The 18,204-nt window shown below is 36.5% G+C and overlaps 1 protein-coding gene across 2 annotated transcripts; it reads left to right on the plus strand.

Annotated features, from left to right (window-relative positions):
- The first annotated feature begins 330 nt into the window (after nucleotides 1-330).
- On the plus strand, nucleotides 331-10,461 carry LOC148855591 (succinate dehydrogenase [ubiquinone] iron-sulfur subunit 2, mitochondrial-like). Of its 2 annotated transcripts, none has more exons than XM_088982934.1 (2): nucleotides 331-1,173; nucleotides 9,947-10,461. In XM_088982934.1, exons 1-2 carry the CDS (start codon nucleotides 515-517, stop codon nucleotides 10,122-10,124), a joined length of 837 nt encoding a protein of 278 aa, XP_088839060.1. In that variant the 5' UTR covers nucleotides 331-514; the 3' UTR covers nucleotides 10,125-10,461. The 2 variants fall into 2 exon arrangements, with proteins under 2 accessions (XP_088839060.1, XP_088839061.1); XM_088982935.1 differs by having other exon boundaries at nucleotides 426-1,173; nucleotides 6,828-10,280.
- Nucleotides 10,462-18,204: the final 7,743 nt, after the last annotated feature.

The following is an 18,204-nucleotide window of genomic DNA, read 5'->3' on the forward strand; positions in this document are numbered from 1 at the left end:
ATGGCAAAATTTTTAAACAAATTCGAAACGAAGTATATTGTTTGATTTGTTTCGAATTGGATCCTTTTATATATAACTAATCACAGTGGAAATCAATGACAAAACTTTGACGGCAAGGATCCAATTGTGTGTTGCGTGAGCACACCACGTTCCAATGTGAAATCACGGATTATAACGCGCCACGTGGCAATTCAAATACAAAAGAGCATCAAAACCTACGCTGATATCTGTACCAACAAAATCGAACCACGGGCCTATGGCCTGTAACTGTACTTTCAGTACCGAAATTATCCTCGTTGTTGTTCCAACGAAATAGAAAAATAGGAGGCCGTTTCAGTCATTTCGGAAACTTCACAAACCCGGACGGCTGGACCGATCAGCAGTCACAGAACCGCCATTATTAATAATAAAATAGGCTTCCAAGTTCCAACATCTCTGAGTTTCCTTCTCAATCATCTTCCTCTCTGTCAGTTTATTCAGTACTTCTGTTCTGTGTTGGTCCTCATCAGCAGCCATGGCGACCGGTCTCTTCCGCAGAGCTGTTTCTAGGGTTTCGACTCCAGCATCGAAGCTAATTAGGTCCCGAGCGCACGCCTCCGAAGCTCAAGCCCAACAAGTCGAAGCTAAAGCGAAGGATCAATCCAAAATGAAGACTTTCTCCATCTACCGCTGGAACCCAGACAACCCTACCAAGCCTCAGCTCCAGGACTACGAGATCGATCTCAAGGACTGTGGTCCAATGGTCCTCGACGCCCTTATCAAGATCAAGAATGAAATGGATCCGACGCTCACCTTTCGCCGATCATGCCGTGAGGGCATCTGTGGTTCCTGCGCCATGAATATTGACGGCTGCAATGGCCTCGCCTGCCTCACTAAGATCCCGTCTGGAGCTTCGACCACAATTACACCCTTGCCTCACATGTTCGTGATCAAGGACCTCGTCGTCGACATGACCAATTTCTATAACCAGTATAAGAGCATTGAGCCTTGGTTGAAGAGAAAGACCCCACCGCCGGTTCCCGGGAAGGAGATACCTCAGAGCAAGAAGGATCGTGCAAAGCTTGACGGGATGTATGAGTGTATTTTGTGTGCTTGTTGCAGCACTTCTTGCCCGAGTTATTGGTGGAACCCCGAGTCGTATCTCGGACCTGCAGCGCTGCTCCATGCTCACAGGTAAAGTATCTGTTTTCCCCCGGTAGAGTTGAATGTTATGCTAGTGTGCTGTAGTTTATGATTTCTGATAACTTTCTGTTGATTAGTTTCTTAGATTGGTTAAAAGGTTCGATAACTCCTCGCACTCCCTATCCCCAGGAATAAAAAAAGAAGACTGAATTTTTTGCATATTGGTTGTATAGCGTTTCTTTAATTCTAAATTATTTTGCTGAAGATTTAATTGTAGTTTTTTTTTTTCTGGTTTTGGAATATCATTAACTCTGTTACATTGGGATGAGTTTACATGTTCATTTCTCGAAACATCTGCAGAAGTTCGGCTTTTCTTTTTACAGAATTTGGTTTTAAAACCTGATAAGTGCAATCATTGATCCCTATGATCTTCAACTTTTGAGTATACATCTATTTAATTTGGCTCTTCTTTATACATGAAGAAGGTTGCATCACACAGATTTTTTAGGTCATGTAGTTTCCTTGTAATTGCCTTATTTCTTATATATATGATAATTGTTTTTGTTTAAGTTTGCTAATTTTGTTTCTGTTGGATAATCGAGGTGGTATTTGGTGACTTTCTACCAGTATTTTTATGTTGTTCTGGAAACAGAAACAGAAAAAACAATTAGTCGATGCTTCTTGGAATAAGAAAAAAGTTTGTGGTTACCAAATGCCAAAGTTTGAGGAAATCTGTTTGATTCTCTTTTGGTTGCCCTTGTAATTATTATTAACATTGTTTATTTTTTGGCTAATATCATATTTTGTGCATGCTTTTCCTCTGATGGCTTGATGGGGTCATGTTTATTGCAAAGGATCGAATTACAAGATTTTTTGTTTGAGGGGATGTGCCTCTGATGTAGAACAATGATAAATTGAAATCTCTTCAGTTCACTTTAGACAATTTGAACAGCAAGCTAAGTAAATGGAGTACTCACTCCTTCCAGGCGGGTAGGTAGGTTTTGGTTAAATCAAGTCTTCAGGCCTCTCCAAATTACTGTATGTCAATGGTACAATTCCCAATGAAAGTTTGTGATAAGATTGATAACATTCGAAAAATGATTTTGGTGGGCTAAGAAATCTGAGAATAAAAGGAGGTTAAGATGTTGTTCTTGAGGTGCAACTTGTTCTCCTAAATATCAGGGGGGACTGGGTCTAAGGAAGGCAATGGATTAATAGTTGTAATAATATTCACTGCATTTTTTTAATGTGTAACTGGAAACTTTTATTAACTATGAGAAAGAATGATTTACGAAAGAGTGTGTGCTTAGCACTCTACAATATTCCACCTCAACCCAAACATCTAAACCTTAGGGATTAATATCTAGGGATGTTTCTCTAGTATACCTCTTCCCTTTGTGCTCCTTTTTATGGCTAACTTGTCTGTTAATGTGTTTGTCAATCTCCATCAGAATTGAGAGAGGCTGGCCCCCTTTGAGTTCCTTGCTAAGAGTTTACAGGAGAAAGCTTTATCGTATGAGACCAATAGGAGCTGGCAATGGTGGGAAAGCTACTTTTTTTTTTATAGGCAAGAGGAGAACCACTCAAAGCATAGGAGTCCCCTCTTACAAGATAGAGATTGATGAGCCAAGGGGGATTCAAAGGAAAAGAAACAAAAGATCTACTACATCTAGCTTTTTCAGCTAAGTTATATGCTACTATGTCTTCTTTCCTATATATATATATATATTAATTTATACTAACAAAAACAGATATCAGGTTCTTAATGTGATCAGAGAGCTACTCTTGAAACTAGAACAACTAGTCAGGAAGATGCAGTAGATGTGCCTATTCATTAGTGAGGTGAGCAAAGTCAGAAGCAAAGTGAATATAAATGATTTGTCAGGAGGGAAGTACAGATTTGGAAGAAGTTGGGTGCCTTTTATTTGGGTGGTGAAGAAGCAGCAAGGAGAATTTTTGAAAGCCTAGAGGAGGAAGAAAGATTTGCTCTCAACAAACGCTTCCAACAAGCCATTACAGCTGAAAACAGCTCCCTATGAATGATAAGGGAGATGTTCCCAACATGCAGTTGTAGTGGCTTGCAGATCTGAACTCAAAAACAAAGGCCATTTCCCAATGTTGATCCCGGATTTCTGGAGTCTTGGGAGGGGTAGACTGGACATGGAGTTGGGAGAAGTGTTGGGTTGGGGGCCTGAAGACTACTTCAAAGGGGAAAAAGGAATTGGGTATAAGATTGGGAGTAGGACAGTCGGGGGGTGATAACTCAAATCAATGAAAGGTTTTAAGTTGGGATACAAGAGGGTTGATCAGAGGCCAATCATTTGAGAAGGCATTGTATTTGCACGATACAAAAAGTCCCTTCCAAAACCAGATTTAGCTAATCTGGTTTTCCCCAAGCTTCCTCCCAAATGAAAAACGAGACTCTAGGGGGAACTGAAGAGAGAAAAATCCTGTTTACCCGAAAAGGTGAAGAGGTGTAGGATGTAAGTTTGGAAGAAAGACCTGTTGGTAAAGAAGCCATTAGGGGTATGGGACCAGACTAGTTTATTTGAAGTAGAGTGAGATATATAAACCTCTGAAAGCAGGGAGATCAAGGAGACATAAACAATTTAAAAATTATATTTTTAGGATCTTCTGAAGTTAAACTTAAAATTCTAAGACTTTGGTTTTCAAAAAAATAAATAAATAAAAAGGATTGTAGAATAGACAAGTGCCTGTTTGTCTTGGGCTAACCTGAACAGGGATGGAAAAGCTTTGAAAGTTGGGGCTTTCTGTTGGGGGGCTTTCGATGAGAAAATTAACACTTGTGACTAGGGGTGTCCATGAAAAACCAAAAAACTGAACCGCAAAATGCCGTTAACCGAATCGGTCGGTTCGGTTTCGGTTTGGAATTTTTTAAAAACCGAAGGACCGGTTCGATTTTCGGTTAACCTATAAAAAAACTGACGGCTAACCGAACCGACCGGTATATATATTTATATGTATATTTTATAAATATTTTTAATATATGTCACATATTTTCTATGTATTTTATATAAATATATACTTATATTATATTTATAATAATCTATTTACAAATATATTATATATTTAAAAAATATTTATAATATATTATATATCATTTATTATTTATAATATAATATTATACATATATTTATATAATATATTATAAATATAAAAAACTGAAGAACCGAACCGGTCAAAACTGAAACCAGTGGACCGGTTAACCAGTGGTACCGGTTCGGTTTCGGTTTGGCGAAATGAAAAAACCGGTACCACCGGTTCGGTTTACAAAAAAGGGCCATGGTTCGGTTAACCGAACCGTGGACACCCCTACTTGTGGCCTTCTACAGAAGAGGAGACCTTACCGTTTCCTTTCTCCTTCCTGGTGTTTACTTTGCAAAGCTAATGGTGAGACATGCTATCACTTGTTAATCTGCTGGCCTTTTATTTCTCGCAGTTGGGATTGGTTTCTGCCTCTATTTGGTTGCAAGTGGTCGAATCCTCCCAGCATGTCAAATCTATTTGCACCTTCTGTTTTCAGGTGGCCAAAGAAGAGGGGGAGGATTTTGTGGAAATGTACTAGAGCAGCAATACTTTGGACAGTTTGGGAGGAAAGGAATAACTGAACTTTAAAAGAAAAAGGAAAGAGCTCTAGAAGCAATAATAGAGTGTATCATTATTAGAGAGGGGTGGTGGGCACATCTACACAAAAGAATCTAACATGCAAACTCTGGGCTCCCCAACTGAAGGCTTCATCAAACTCAATTTTGATGGCAGAAGTAGGGGGAATCCAGGACCTTCAGGGATTTGAGGCATTTTTATGGATGAGAGAGGGAGTATAGTGGCACTATTTTCAGCTCCTATTGGAGTTGGTGATTCCTTAAGATCAGAGGTCATGGCTGTTACGGGAGGAGTACAAAGAGCAAGAATGATGAATGTAAATAAACTAATTATTGAGGGAGATTCTAAATTGGTGGTGGAGTGGTTGAAGAGCGGGAAAGCAGCACTATGGCAGTATAGAAATGAGCTAAGAAAGTTCTTATGGAAGACTACAGAGATAGAAGTGAGATTTCAGTAGGTTCAAAGGACAGCCAACCGAATGGCTGATGAACTAGCCAAACAAGGGATGGAGAGGGACCAAATCTTTTGGGCACAATTGTAAGGAAGTTCTAGGGGGAGATAAAAACTTGCTATCTCTCTCATTAATGCTTGTAATATGTACTTTTTATCAACATTTATAAAATGCTCACTTATTGATAAAATAAAAGCTTCTTTGAGAGATTTTGGACCTCACCAGAGATCTAATTTGGTTACCGTTTCCTAGATTGAATCTGAAAAAGGGAGAGGAGTCAAAGGTTTGAGCAATACCTTTCCAGGGATTTGCAGCTGAGAAATCAGGAAGAGGCTAGGTTCTGCCCCCCTCTTCCAGTGCTTTGTCAACCATGAAGCTTGGAAATGTAATAAGGGGTTATATAGTGAGGACTATCCTAACATAAACCCACACATATTGTACATAACAGTTCTAAAGAAGTCAATAAAAATTTTCTGTTACCAATAAAAAAAAGATCTCAACAAGAAAGATCTTGAGGTGAATCTGTGGATTTCTTTGGAAAACATGGAAGCAAACTCAGATCTTTAATGTTCTATTTTGATATATATTTTGTTCTTTCTCTTGGATTGCTTCTCTTGCTTTTGATGGCAGGTGAAAACTCTTCACTGGTGCTTGTAATCCTTTTTACTTTAATGGAACCTTGTACTTTGTTATAAAAAAACAAAAAAATAAAAAGAAGAAAAAAAGATTTTGCTGATCTTGGAACCCATATTGCTCCTATTTGTCTTTCCAATTTCCTTATTTTCCTAAATGTATGGGTGTATTGGTAAGGCTCTTTATTGTTGTTTTGGATCCACCCTATACAATCTTGCAGTCACCTTCTATCACCAAATTGTTATAGTGAAGGGAGCAGCCTAGCTGTAATCCCTGATAAAAGCTCTAGCCGTACAGGATCCTACCACTGTCAACCCTACCCTAGAAATGTTCCTCAATGCAGAATGGAGCAAAGTTCTCTGAACCTTTCATCCAGTGGGCCACCTTTATACACATGTTCTATATCAGAGATTCTAGAATTTTTTTGTGTCATTGCATGGTACAACGGTTAAAATACTGGGATGACAAGCTTGAGAACATGGGTTCGAGTCTAAAGTGGGCACTTCGTGCAAAAAATGCTGGATGACTGGATGTTAGGTCCATATCCAGTATGCTTCTCCCAAGACCCTGGATAACCAAGATAAGCATTGGGTAAACCTTTATTTTTTAGGTATTTGTTACTTTGGTTTATCTATTTATGTTTTGACATTTGTTGTAATCTGGTTATTCTGTTAGTAGATTGCAAAGCAAAAATGTTGAAAACTATTTAATGAACTCTGCTAATATTATCCATGAAGACTTCTTGGTGCATGGGTTGTTGATCCAAAATAAAAGAATCTTGGTGCATCATTATTGTTCTTGACAATGATGTTAAAATCTCACTGAATCAACAGAGTAAATACTGAATTTAAATTGGCCCATAAATCTAAGAAATACTATGAATTCGTGATCTCTCTTAATATCTATATCAATTTCAAGAACCAGTAATGTATTTCTTTTTTTTTTGGAATTTCAAATAGTATAACATTCTAATCTAATATTGAATTTGCTCTGGTAGGTATAATATCATGTCACCATCCATCACTCTGCAAGGTGAGGGAGTGAAAGATTCTGAAGGAAACGAGAGGATAGGGGGGGATTATATGGGGAACTGTCCAAAGATTGACATTTTGTTGAAGTTGTAATAGATTAACTCGGCAGGGATTTGGGGAAGAAGAGAAAAGATTTAAGCATGAAAGGAGTGGAGCAAGGGGTTCATGTTGGTTCATGTAATGGCCAGTTGAAGTCAAAATTTAAAGAGACCTAATAATGGTCAGTTGGTTCATGTAATAAAGGTTTTGCTGAAAGAGGGTCTCTTTGTAGCAGGTCCTTGTGACAAATTCAAGAGGAGGTATAGGATGAAGGTAAAGATAGAATTAATATATTGGGGAGGATGAAAGGTTTAACATCAAAGCAGGATCAAGATCCTTTTTATCCTAATGAAATACATCAGGAGGATAAGAACTAGATCAAAATAAGACTGGCTCAGAATCGGAGGAGGAAGGGTTGGAGGTAGGATGATGATGAACAGATTATGGATCAAATAAGAGCAGTTGAGAAGAAAATTTGGTTGGAAGAAGTGGTGGATGTGGAAATTCAAGATAACGAGTCTTTTCTTTCTGGGTGGGGAAGAAGAGTTCACAAGAAACGCTTTCATGGATTTTGAGTAGGGAGGGAAAAATAAGGTTAGTGAAGTTGGAGGTTGAAGTGAAGGGGAAGGAATTAGGGTTGCCTCTTTTAAATGGGATAGATGGTTGATGTTTGGATAGGATTTCTATATTTTCTGGATTGGGTAATGTTGTCACTGGGGTGGATCTATGTGTTGGTGTAAAGGGTTTTGGATGTTGATTAGTTTTGTTGTGTTCTATTTTATTGGGTGATATCTCATCACCTGGTGATGTACTCTTTTTTTATTCAATGAATTTTCTTCTTTATTACCTTCAGAAAAACATTACATGATACTTTTAACATACTCTGATTTAACATTAAGGGTGCTAAGGCAACTATGGGCATTATATAGTAATAGATATATAACTGTAATATTTTATGTCATATGATATTATTAATATATAGTAGATACAAATGCATTGTGAGCTGGTCCTAAGGTGTTGGTCTTGGACCCAGGCCCAAGCCCATAAATTTCTGGGCTGGGCTAGAAATGTTCACCCCTAAGTTGAGGAGATCTCCAGAATTCCTACATAAAAACCTATACAATGCAATCTTTTCCACTATAAGTTGTAATAGTCTGCCAAAGAATTAGCAGATCTTGTCATCCACCTGAATGAGGTATTCTAGCAGGTTGCTGTGGTCTTAGCCTCTCTAATAAAGAAATGAAAGTTCTAAGGAGCCTTTTCACTAAACATACAGCTCAGGACAACCTGAGAATGACCTTCAACCGACCCTCTGCTCCAACCACAAGCGAAGGCTAATTTTAACCCTTGAAGGAGACCTAGCAGTTCTGCCCTTGGCGAATTGCTTCTCATCCATATGGTTCAATTCAACATCATCCTTTGCTTTGGTGTGCAAAAAGGACCAATGATTTGCCAACCCCTTGAATAGAATCAATGGTGAGTAGGAGACACCTATGAGTTCTGCTGTGGAATTCAGTGAGCCTCACCATGTTTAGATCAATCAGAGTGTTTACTTCTTGCACTCCATTGTTAGAAATACATTTGTTCTTATATCTAGTTTAATTTGTATATATTAATGGGATTTCTCAAAAGAACTTAGATCAATCATGAAAAGACCAAATAATGACTGAAAATACTTTATTAACATGGGTACTAGAAGGAAGAATTCAGAGGGGTGTCTTGATCCCCCAACAAAACATTGCAATCAACAGCAGCTCAAGCCATTTTCAGACCACCAGGGATGCATCTATAGACAGACGGCTCTTCTCAAAATATAAAACCCCTGGGCTTTTCTCTATATAGAGCAAAGATGACTCCTTATAGAATAAATTTCATCATCTAGGATGAATTTGATTGGTGCTCTTTGGTTAACTTGACCTTTGGGCATAGGGGGTTCTTAAGTTTTAGAGTTGTGAAACACCCATTGTTTAGAAAGCCGGACCGGATCGGCTGGTTGGATTGGTTGAACTGTGATCTGGGCCCCTGGCCGGGTTGGTCATACCCAGAAAACTGCTATTTATGAAAAACCAGCCAAAACTGGCTGACCAACCAGTTTAACTGGGAAACCAGTGAATCAGTCCTGGTTTTGTGAAACCACCTGGGTCACAACATGAATGGAAACTTCAAAATGGTAATGACAAGATTTGAACCCATGACATTTTATTTGTGTATTGTCTTGTTACCATTAATTCATCTCTTTATTTGCATTTATTTGTGCCTCTTTATTGTAAATATTGCTTTAATACACATGCTTTAAAGAAAATGTGAATTAAGAGACTTGAACCCTGATCTTTCTTTTAAAAACTTAACAACCAGTTGTCTATCCACCACATGCAAGTGTGCTAATATTTTTAAAATTTGGGAAGATGATTTTTTCTTGAAACCTTCCTCTCCCGAAAATGGCACTTGAGTTAACAAGGGAATGAACATAGTTGAACAGTTTAATCCTGGAAGCAACAGCAAAAATATTGTTTTAATTCATGCAATGGCAATATCAACGTCGTATAGTCTTCGCAAAGCTCTTTATATTTTCTGTATTGTGACAACTTCAAGGAAAAGTATAATGTTGGTTCAGTAGAAAGGAAATAATTTAAAATTTATGATTTTTTCTTAAGATCAGACCATGATTTTTTTTTCCTTTTTTTTTGACACCTCAAATGATTGGAAAGGGATGAAATCAGTTTTGCTATGGCTAATTTTCATATTGAACTCATCATGTCTTCCTATCTTTGTCTGTAGTTCCTCCATGTAGACTACTTGTTTCTGTCTCAATACTCTGAATTAATCTTGTATGCATGGTGTCTTTTGATAACATGGTACTTGCTACATCCTGAACAGAAATTTCATATTTCCAATTTTCCATCAAGAAATAGAGAATGGTGTTTCAGCAAACAAGATCAGTCAGATCTATTGGTCTTCCTATACAATTTGTATTTCACAGAGCTCTTAGTTGAGTTTCCATGTGGGTAGCCTTGATATTTCTTTGTTTTTGTTTTGGGGCATACAGGTGGATAAGCGATAGCCGTGATGAATACACAAAGGAGCGCCTGGATGCAATATGTGATGAATTCAAGCTCTATCGCTGCCACACAATATTGAACTGTGCCCGTGCCTGCCCCAAGGGATTGAATCCTGGAAAAGAGATCACAACAATCAAGCAGCTCCAGCTCTCAACTGGAATCTGATTTTGCATAGTATGACTACACTTTGGAAATAATTGCTTATAGACTGATGGTTCTCAGCATCAATGAATCGTAATTTTCTCTGGAATTAATAATTCTATGTACTGGGTGCATATTCTTGCATTATCGTTATTGTACTGTGACATGTTCGAAGCTTAACCTCTTTGTTTCCAATTGGTATTCAACGAACGCTTGGGTCTGTCCTGACCTAGGTCCTAGGAGGTTTTACTTTCTGTCCTGTGCGCTATTGTACAAGTGTTAGCATGTCTGATGTAGGACAAGCCTGCCTATATAATTTCTGTGAATTGAGTACACACGTTACTTGTTCAGCTAAAAGAAACTGCTTAATTTCTGTTGCATTATCGTTATTGCTATGAGGCTTTTGGCTGGCCATACTGTTGGGATGAAAAATCTATAGATGAAAAATTTATATTCTCTGAATGCAGATAAATGCCAAGTCAGTTCTGGGGAGAGGAAAGAGATGCTACGGAGAAGGATATTATTTCTGCATGCTCTTACGTTATTTACTAATATAGTTATATAGGTACAGTTACATACAAACGATGGACATGTATCAGTACATTTTAACACTCCTCCAATACATTCAAACTTGACGTTCCAGTTCCAGGTGGTAATTAGGAGTGCCTTAATTTGCCAGATGTTTTAAGAGCTAAGAATCTTCAATCTGGCATTGTAACCCAAATGGGTTTCATGTGCTCCTGCAGAAGGGGAATGTGTCGAATCAAAGGCAAGTTCTGTAAGCCGATATAATTTCAAAAGCGGTTCGGTTTTGACACCAAAATTTTTGAAAGTGCATTTGGTTGTCAACATGAATGCGATTTTACAAATGTTTGTTTGATAGACAAACAAATAAAATTATTTCATTTCTCATTTGCACTTTGCAGTTCTATCTTCACGTCCCTAGCTGCACAATTTTTGCTTCAATCAACATAATTAGAAATTTATAAGACATGCTATGAGGATGGAATGGTTGAGTCGATGGTGCTTTTTTTACATTTTTTTTTTCAAAACCAGTTCAGGGGGGCTGATTTAAGGCTCCACCCCCTGAACCGGTCAGAACTCTGATACACCCTCTGTAGGGGCATATCAGGGAGTTCCCAAAATGATACGTATTGGCCGATATAGATCGACGCTTTGAACCTTGACCTTATTTTCTCTGAGCTCTTTGGCTTCTATTAGAAAAGTTAATAGCCATTTTAGGGTAAACCCTTCTAATAGGTAAGTGCCGATCTATCATATCGGGATCCCCAATGGTAAGAGAGATTTTCATTTTAAGATAGACAACACCCATTAATTAATTACACCCCTAACATCTTATAAGATGATCCGGGAACATCAGTAATTAAATAGATATCCCAAATTTATGATGCATCCCTACTTATCATATCAGCCCACGCACATTAATGATGAAGAGCCTTTAGATATTTCCTCTTAAATTAATCCTTATCTAATGCACTTATATTAATCACGAGGGAGCAATTTGCAGCTCTAAGTGCAAGTATAGGTCCTACCATGGCAGCTCCTACTTACTTTCTTAGAGTTAAGTTCTAAGTGGTAGGGACACTCATGGTTCAGTTTCTAAATCAAACCGGTAGTACCAACTTTTGGAAAACTGGTAATCGAAACCAAATTGAAGTCGATCAGTCAACTAGTTGATCAATTTAGTTAATCATCGGTTCAGTTCATTGATTGTTTTATTTTCATAATATTACATAGAATATAATAAAGATATAATATATAAAAAATAAAATATACATAAATATATAAATACATATATAATATAATATATAAAAATATGTATAATAGTCGGTTTAGTTAACTGCCAGATTTTACATTGGTTAACCAAAACTGAACCTATTAGTTCGATTAACTTGAATTTTTGGTTCGGTGGTTTGATTTGATTTTTTGGTTTTTTGGTTTTTCATGATTATCCCTACTAAGTGGGTCCCTCGAGTTAAGATTGTCATGGGGTTCTCTTTTAAGAGAGAAAACAGGTGGGGGCCTACAAAAGAGAGGATTGTACAATGATCTAAAAAAATAAGAGGCTTCAGAACACATAATAGGCCAAGCACTTATGGCCCATGTGACAATTTCACATATCTCAACACATAATGTATCATAAATATAAAATAGAACATAAGAGGCTTCGGAAGCCCAAGCCCATTAAGTTTAATATATTACTAACCCACTAATTGGTGGGTTTTAATCGAGAATTAAAGTATTGATATGATACACCTGATATGGGGCATATCATATCCATATCCATGTTTACTAGCATAGGATACACCACAACTCTATGCATATCCTGCCAATCGTGCGTATCAGTATGATACGCCACTATATTTGTGTATATCGCATTGTATCAGTGGATACAATACGATACTCACCAATACAAAGGCATATTGGACACTAATTTGACAGTAGATTCAAACCTTGATTTAAGATTTAATTTTCTCCAAAAATTTAGTAAGATTGAAAACTATAAAATCCATTTATTTTACTTATCTTGAATGATTTATATATTTTATTCTACATATAAATTATATGTTAGAATTGAAAACATATTTATTATTTGAAAAATAGAGTTATTATTTATATAAAAATACTAAATAAATAAATTTCCCAAAAAATTAATAAAAATTGTAAATTATAATTATAAAAACTGAACTAAATAATTTAAGAGTTAATTATTTTCCAAAATTTTAATAAAAACTTAGAATTATAAAAATAATTTATTATATCACCTTATTTGATTTATACATTTATTTTAAAATTATATGTAAAATAAACAATTGTATGTTAAAAATAAAAATATATTTATTATTTAAAAAAATAAAGATTATTTATCTAAAAGTACTAAAAAATTTTCGAAAAAAATAAAAATTGAAAAAAATATATTTATTATTTTAAAAAGTAAAGATTATTTATCTCAAAGTACTAAAAAATTTTCTAAAAAAATAAAAATTGAAAATTATAATAATTTAAACTGAAATAGGGTGATAATTATTGTATGATATGTACATCTTCCAGAGTCCCGGAATTGTTGATTGTAATGTTTCTCTTCATATTACCTATTAAAGTGTGCATTTCTCATGGACTTATACCCCATTCATAGTTAAATTCAGCTTTAGATTTAGTATTATTAACATATTTATGTGATTTGTATGCAGTTCCATTGGTTATCCAAGCATTTTCATATCTTTCGTCCGTATCTATGTGTTTCCAAAACGTATCTATATTTGTATATGTATTTGATACCAATACTTTAATTCTCGGTTTTAACCATTAAAACCTCTCTTGAATATGGGCTCAATTGCTGAAAGCAATTCAGTCTATATCCAAGACTATGCTGATTTGGGCTAGTCTTGCTTTATCCTCAATTTGTTGGGTTTCTAAGCATGGACTGAATTAGTTATTGTGTCGACCCATCAAACCCCTAGATTTCAGACCTTTTTAATCACCATTAAGTGATGGTCATGGGCTGTTAACAGTTCAGCCATGAAACCCTAGAACCAATACAACAACTTGGGCCAATTCTAGGTTGATTCAGCCTAGGGTTTGGTGTGTCAACACATCAAGCAATTAATTTGATATGAATTAAATAATTACAACATAAATCAGCAATTAAACAAGCAAATATTATAATAAATTTTGCAAATAATTGGCTGGAAGTGTGGTGATTAAACTTTAGAGAAATCTTCCATGTTGCATCGAACCAGGTCACCACTATAGCATCAATCCAAGATCTTCATCTTCTAAGTTGGATGCTCCACCAGGTCTTTCAAAATAAAGTGAAAAAAAAACCTAATTCTTATGTTTACAACTGGAAACCTTAACTACAATTTTCTTCTAATAAGAAAGATTAAAACAAAAACAAATGCAACATGAGAAATCAATCATCATATGTATCCGCCCATCTGCTTACAACCTTGAATAATAGAAAAATTGAAACTTTGATGCACCACCACACTCCAGCCATTCCATCATTGAATCATCCACAAAAGTAATTCATAATCACATCAAATTAAACAATTATTCTTCAGATCATATGCCATTGGACTAGAGAGAATCAAATTCTCATAATATTTTTCAAAACTACTTGTGAGGCCCACTTCATGGCTTACTGTTGGAGCTGCCACATATCATTGAGGAGAAAAGGGAGTGATGGGACTCTTGGTATTTTGAACAACTTTGATTTGTAGCGACTCCTATGCCAAGACAAAGGTCATCCGGGTAAGTTAGGGAGGAGAGAGGGAAGGTGTTAAACACTCCTCTCTCCTTATGTAGATGCCAATTCCCTAAGCTCAAAAATAAAAACGAATAGCTGATATGTTAAATGCATGTAGATGAGTAATTGATTGCAAAGATAGGATTCGACAATTCAAGTAGGCAAAAAGAGTGAAAATTCATTAATTAGACAACATGGGTTTATGCAAAAAAGTAGCTCTCTCCTAAGCAAACCAAATTTCATGATGAAACACTAAACACATAAATGCAACTTAGACCCAGTGTTGATAGGCCGAGTCCCAGAAGCATTTTGGACTTCGGTGATTAGGTCTCTTCATAGGCAAACTCCCTTAATGTGCAAGATTATACTAACTTATATTTCTACCATCTTTGTCATTGACAATAACTCACTCCTAGGGTTGAGCATTCTCGGAGTCTGGTAATCTAATCTCTTCATATGCAAACTTCCATAATAAGCAAAAACAAGTGTACCCAATGTGCAATCACTATATTTTTTTTTATCACTATTAGCACCATTAATCCTTATATTTTCTTTCTTTTTTTTTTATTTTTTCTTTTCTTTTATTTTGAGGAATCTAACACCAAATTCAGCAATGGCACATGTTTGAGTCATTGACCTATGGTTCTCTACAAATGCTAAACTTTGCTAAGAGTTCAAAGAGAAAACTATCAAACAATAAGCATCCAATTCAATCATGTCATAGGATTAGATGAAAAACAATTCAAGTTTTCCCTATTCATGACCTAGGCTTCAGGCTGGAGTCCAAAGAGTGGGGCAATACTGAGGTTCCCTGTTCACACCTCTCTTGAAACCAGTCACTACTCAAGAAGGTCCAAGTAGACTTAGATTGGAATAGTTATGAACAGAGTCTGGCTTGGAGCCTGAACTAAGAATATGAAGGATTTAGCTTCACCTAATGCCCTAGAATTGCATACTTTCTGAGAACGATGCATCTGGACTTGAGAATCTCCCTGTGAATCGAAATTCGATGACTAGAGATATCTTTACCAAAAAGTGTCGGTGGGAGGAGCTATGCATAGTGGTTGAGTTCGTTGGGGGGACTAATGGTGGTGCTTCTTGCCTTCAACTTTCTAAGCCCCCTCCCCCTTTTCTTTTTGAAGATGAAGAGAACAAAAAAGGAAAATTAAAACGGAGATCTATAAACATTCAAAATGTCAAAAACCCTCACTCTATACATCAATGCCAGTGAATTAGCATCAATTCCAAGCTACCACCTACCCCAATTGTACTTTGGGCCTACAAATTCTGACCCTGGGCTGAACGTCATTCTCCCAAATTAAAATCAAAAGAAAAAAAAGAAGTGAAAGAGAAAACAAAGGATTAATTGAGATGAAGAGTTCTGCTGATGTGGCAAGGGAAATGTGTCTTGAGACTTGAGAGGGGTGGCTCGATTGTTCACGCTTCTTCCATCGTTCGGGTCACCTCTCCCACCCCCTATATATAGGCTTAGGGTAGGGGTAATTCAAATATTATAGGGGTCCAAGAATTGTAAAAGTAGGGGTATTCTAGTGAGAGGAAAAGTGGAGGATAATTTGGGTATTTTATAATATCATAGGGGTAGAATTATCCAAATAAAAGTGAGAATAGGGGTATTCTGGTAAAGGGAAAGTTTGAAGAGTATTTTGGGTATTTTACAATCTCATAGGGGTAGAATTGTCCAAATAAAAGTGAGAATATGGGTATTCTGGTAAACAGGAAGACTGAGGGACATTTTGGATATTTTAGAAAATTTCAAGGGTATTTTAATTAAAATTTGGGGTAGGGAAGGATGAAATGTTCCAATCTAAGAGTAAACATTTGGACGGCTAGGATTAGATTTGAAGGTGTTATGATGCATTGTTGGCTCTACGGGCAGTCTAGTATGAAGGCCAATGACAATACACAAAATGTCATTTTATTTTATTTTATTTAAATGTTATGGAATGTATTGAGGTTTTTGAGGGTGTCAGATTCGTTGGCAAGGCCCAATTGGTCAAAAGAAACTTGGATGTAAACGGATTCAAGGATCATAGGTTTCGATCAATGAGATGAGCTGAAATTTGACAATACACAAAGTGTTTCGAGGTGAAATTTGATAAAGATTTTTGGGTACCTAGAGTCTTCTGGTGATTTCCGATTAATTAAATAGTGTCAATATAGGATATTTACAGTTTAAGGGGTTGAGGTGTCCAATTTTGGGTGCTGACACTAGTAAAATCGTCTAAAACCCTTCTAGCTGATTTCATGCAAGATTAAAATTGATATGATTATAATTCTAGATCAAAACCATAAAGGTTAAACCTTGGTGGTGCCTAGAACTAGGGGTGATTATTTCAGCTCGGCCCGGCCTGACTGAAAATTCCAGGTTTGGGCCTGGGTTTTGTGTTTAGGCCCGGCCCAGGCCCGGCCCAGGCGTAGTAGACCCACACCAGGCTTGCAAATTTTAGAGCCGGGTTTAGATTTAAACATTAAACCCGATTCGCATATATTTAAATTTACACATTTTATGTATAATGCATACATATGTATATATATTATTTTACATTAGATTATATTTTTTATATATAAATATTATAACATGACATGTATAATTTATATTATATGTTAATATTTTATATTATATAATGTATAAAATAAGTTCATTTGCATGTTATATCCTTTAATATAAAATATTATAAATATGTAATATTTTATATATGGAAGACATTGGACCAAAATCAAGCCTGGGCCTGTGTAGACCTGAGCTAGGGCTTATGTTTCAGGCCCGGAACCCCGAGTCGGGCCAAAGCCAGGCCTAAGCTATAGCCTTTATCATAAATGCAAAGACCGGCATGGGCCCAACCTGGCCCGACCCATGATCACCCCTACCTAGAACCCTTTTAGCCAATTTTAAATCATAAAGGTCAAACCTTGGTAGTAGGAAGCAAGGTTCAAAATATCAATGCACCCGATACACCAGTAGGAGCGTATCAGGCCATATCGGTACCTTTTTTTTTTTTAATCGGTTCAGGGGGTTTAAGGCTCCACCCCTTGAACTGGTCAAAACCCCGATACACCCCCTGTAGGGGCGTATTGGGGAACTCCCAAAACAATACGTATCAGCCGATACAGGCCGATACATGTCGATACTTTAAACCTTGGTAGGAAGCATTAGATTTCAAATTGCTTATTATTCAACCCATATAAAGGAAATCAAGTTTCAAGAGAAACCAATTTTCTTATTGCATCGATCTAGATTGATCGTATCAATTTGAACAAGAGAGGTTTAGCGTTATCTAATACGGAGACCAAATTGCAACTCTCAAAATGGTGACACATTCAAAGAATCAGATCCAAATAAGCCTCCAAGCTGAAGATAATGCAGCCCAAAGTTGGAGATCAATCCTAATCCAAGTAGATGTGTTGATTGTGCACTCTAATGTTGATCGAATTAACTATTATGTGCAACAATTAACCGCTTAAGGAGCTTGAAAGTTTTATAGAAAATTTGAAGGGAGAAAAGAGACTTCAACTTTGTTGAACTATGGTTTTATGTGCAAAACCTTTCTTTTGTCTAAAAAAAGGCTGATCATATCACAATAACCACCCACTAAATTCTTCAAATTGTTCCAACATACCCATACCCATACCCATGTATTTGATCACAAGTGGATTTCACCAATTGACATCAAAAACAACTCAGTCCGATAATTAGTATGGCATCACTATCAAGTTTAAGGGTTAAGTGCAACTTTTCAATTTTTCCCATTTGTAAAGTCCAAAATATAACTGAAAATTATTTTGTTCAGTGTTTCACCAAACACACAATAATTA

The sequence above is a fragment of the Nelumbo lutea genome, chromosome 4 (assembly GCF_056320005.1).
Source record: "Nelumbo lutea isolate HS-2025 chromosome 4, American lotus-T2T, whole genome shotgun sequence".
Classification (NCBI taxonomy): Eukaryota; Viridiplantae; Streptophyta; class Magnoliopsida; order Proteales; family Nelumbonaceae; genus Nelumbo; species Nelumbo lutea.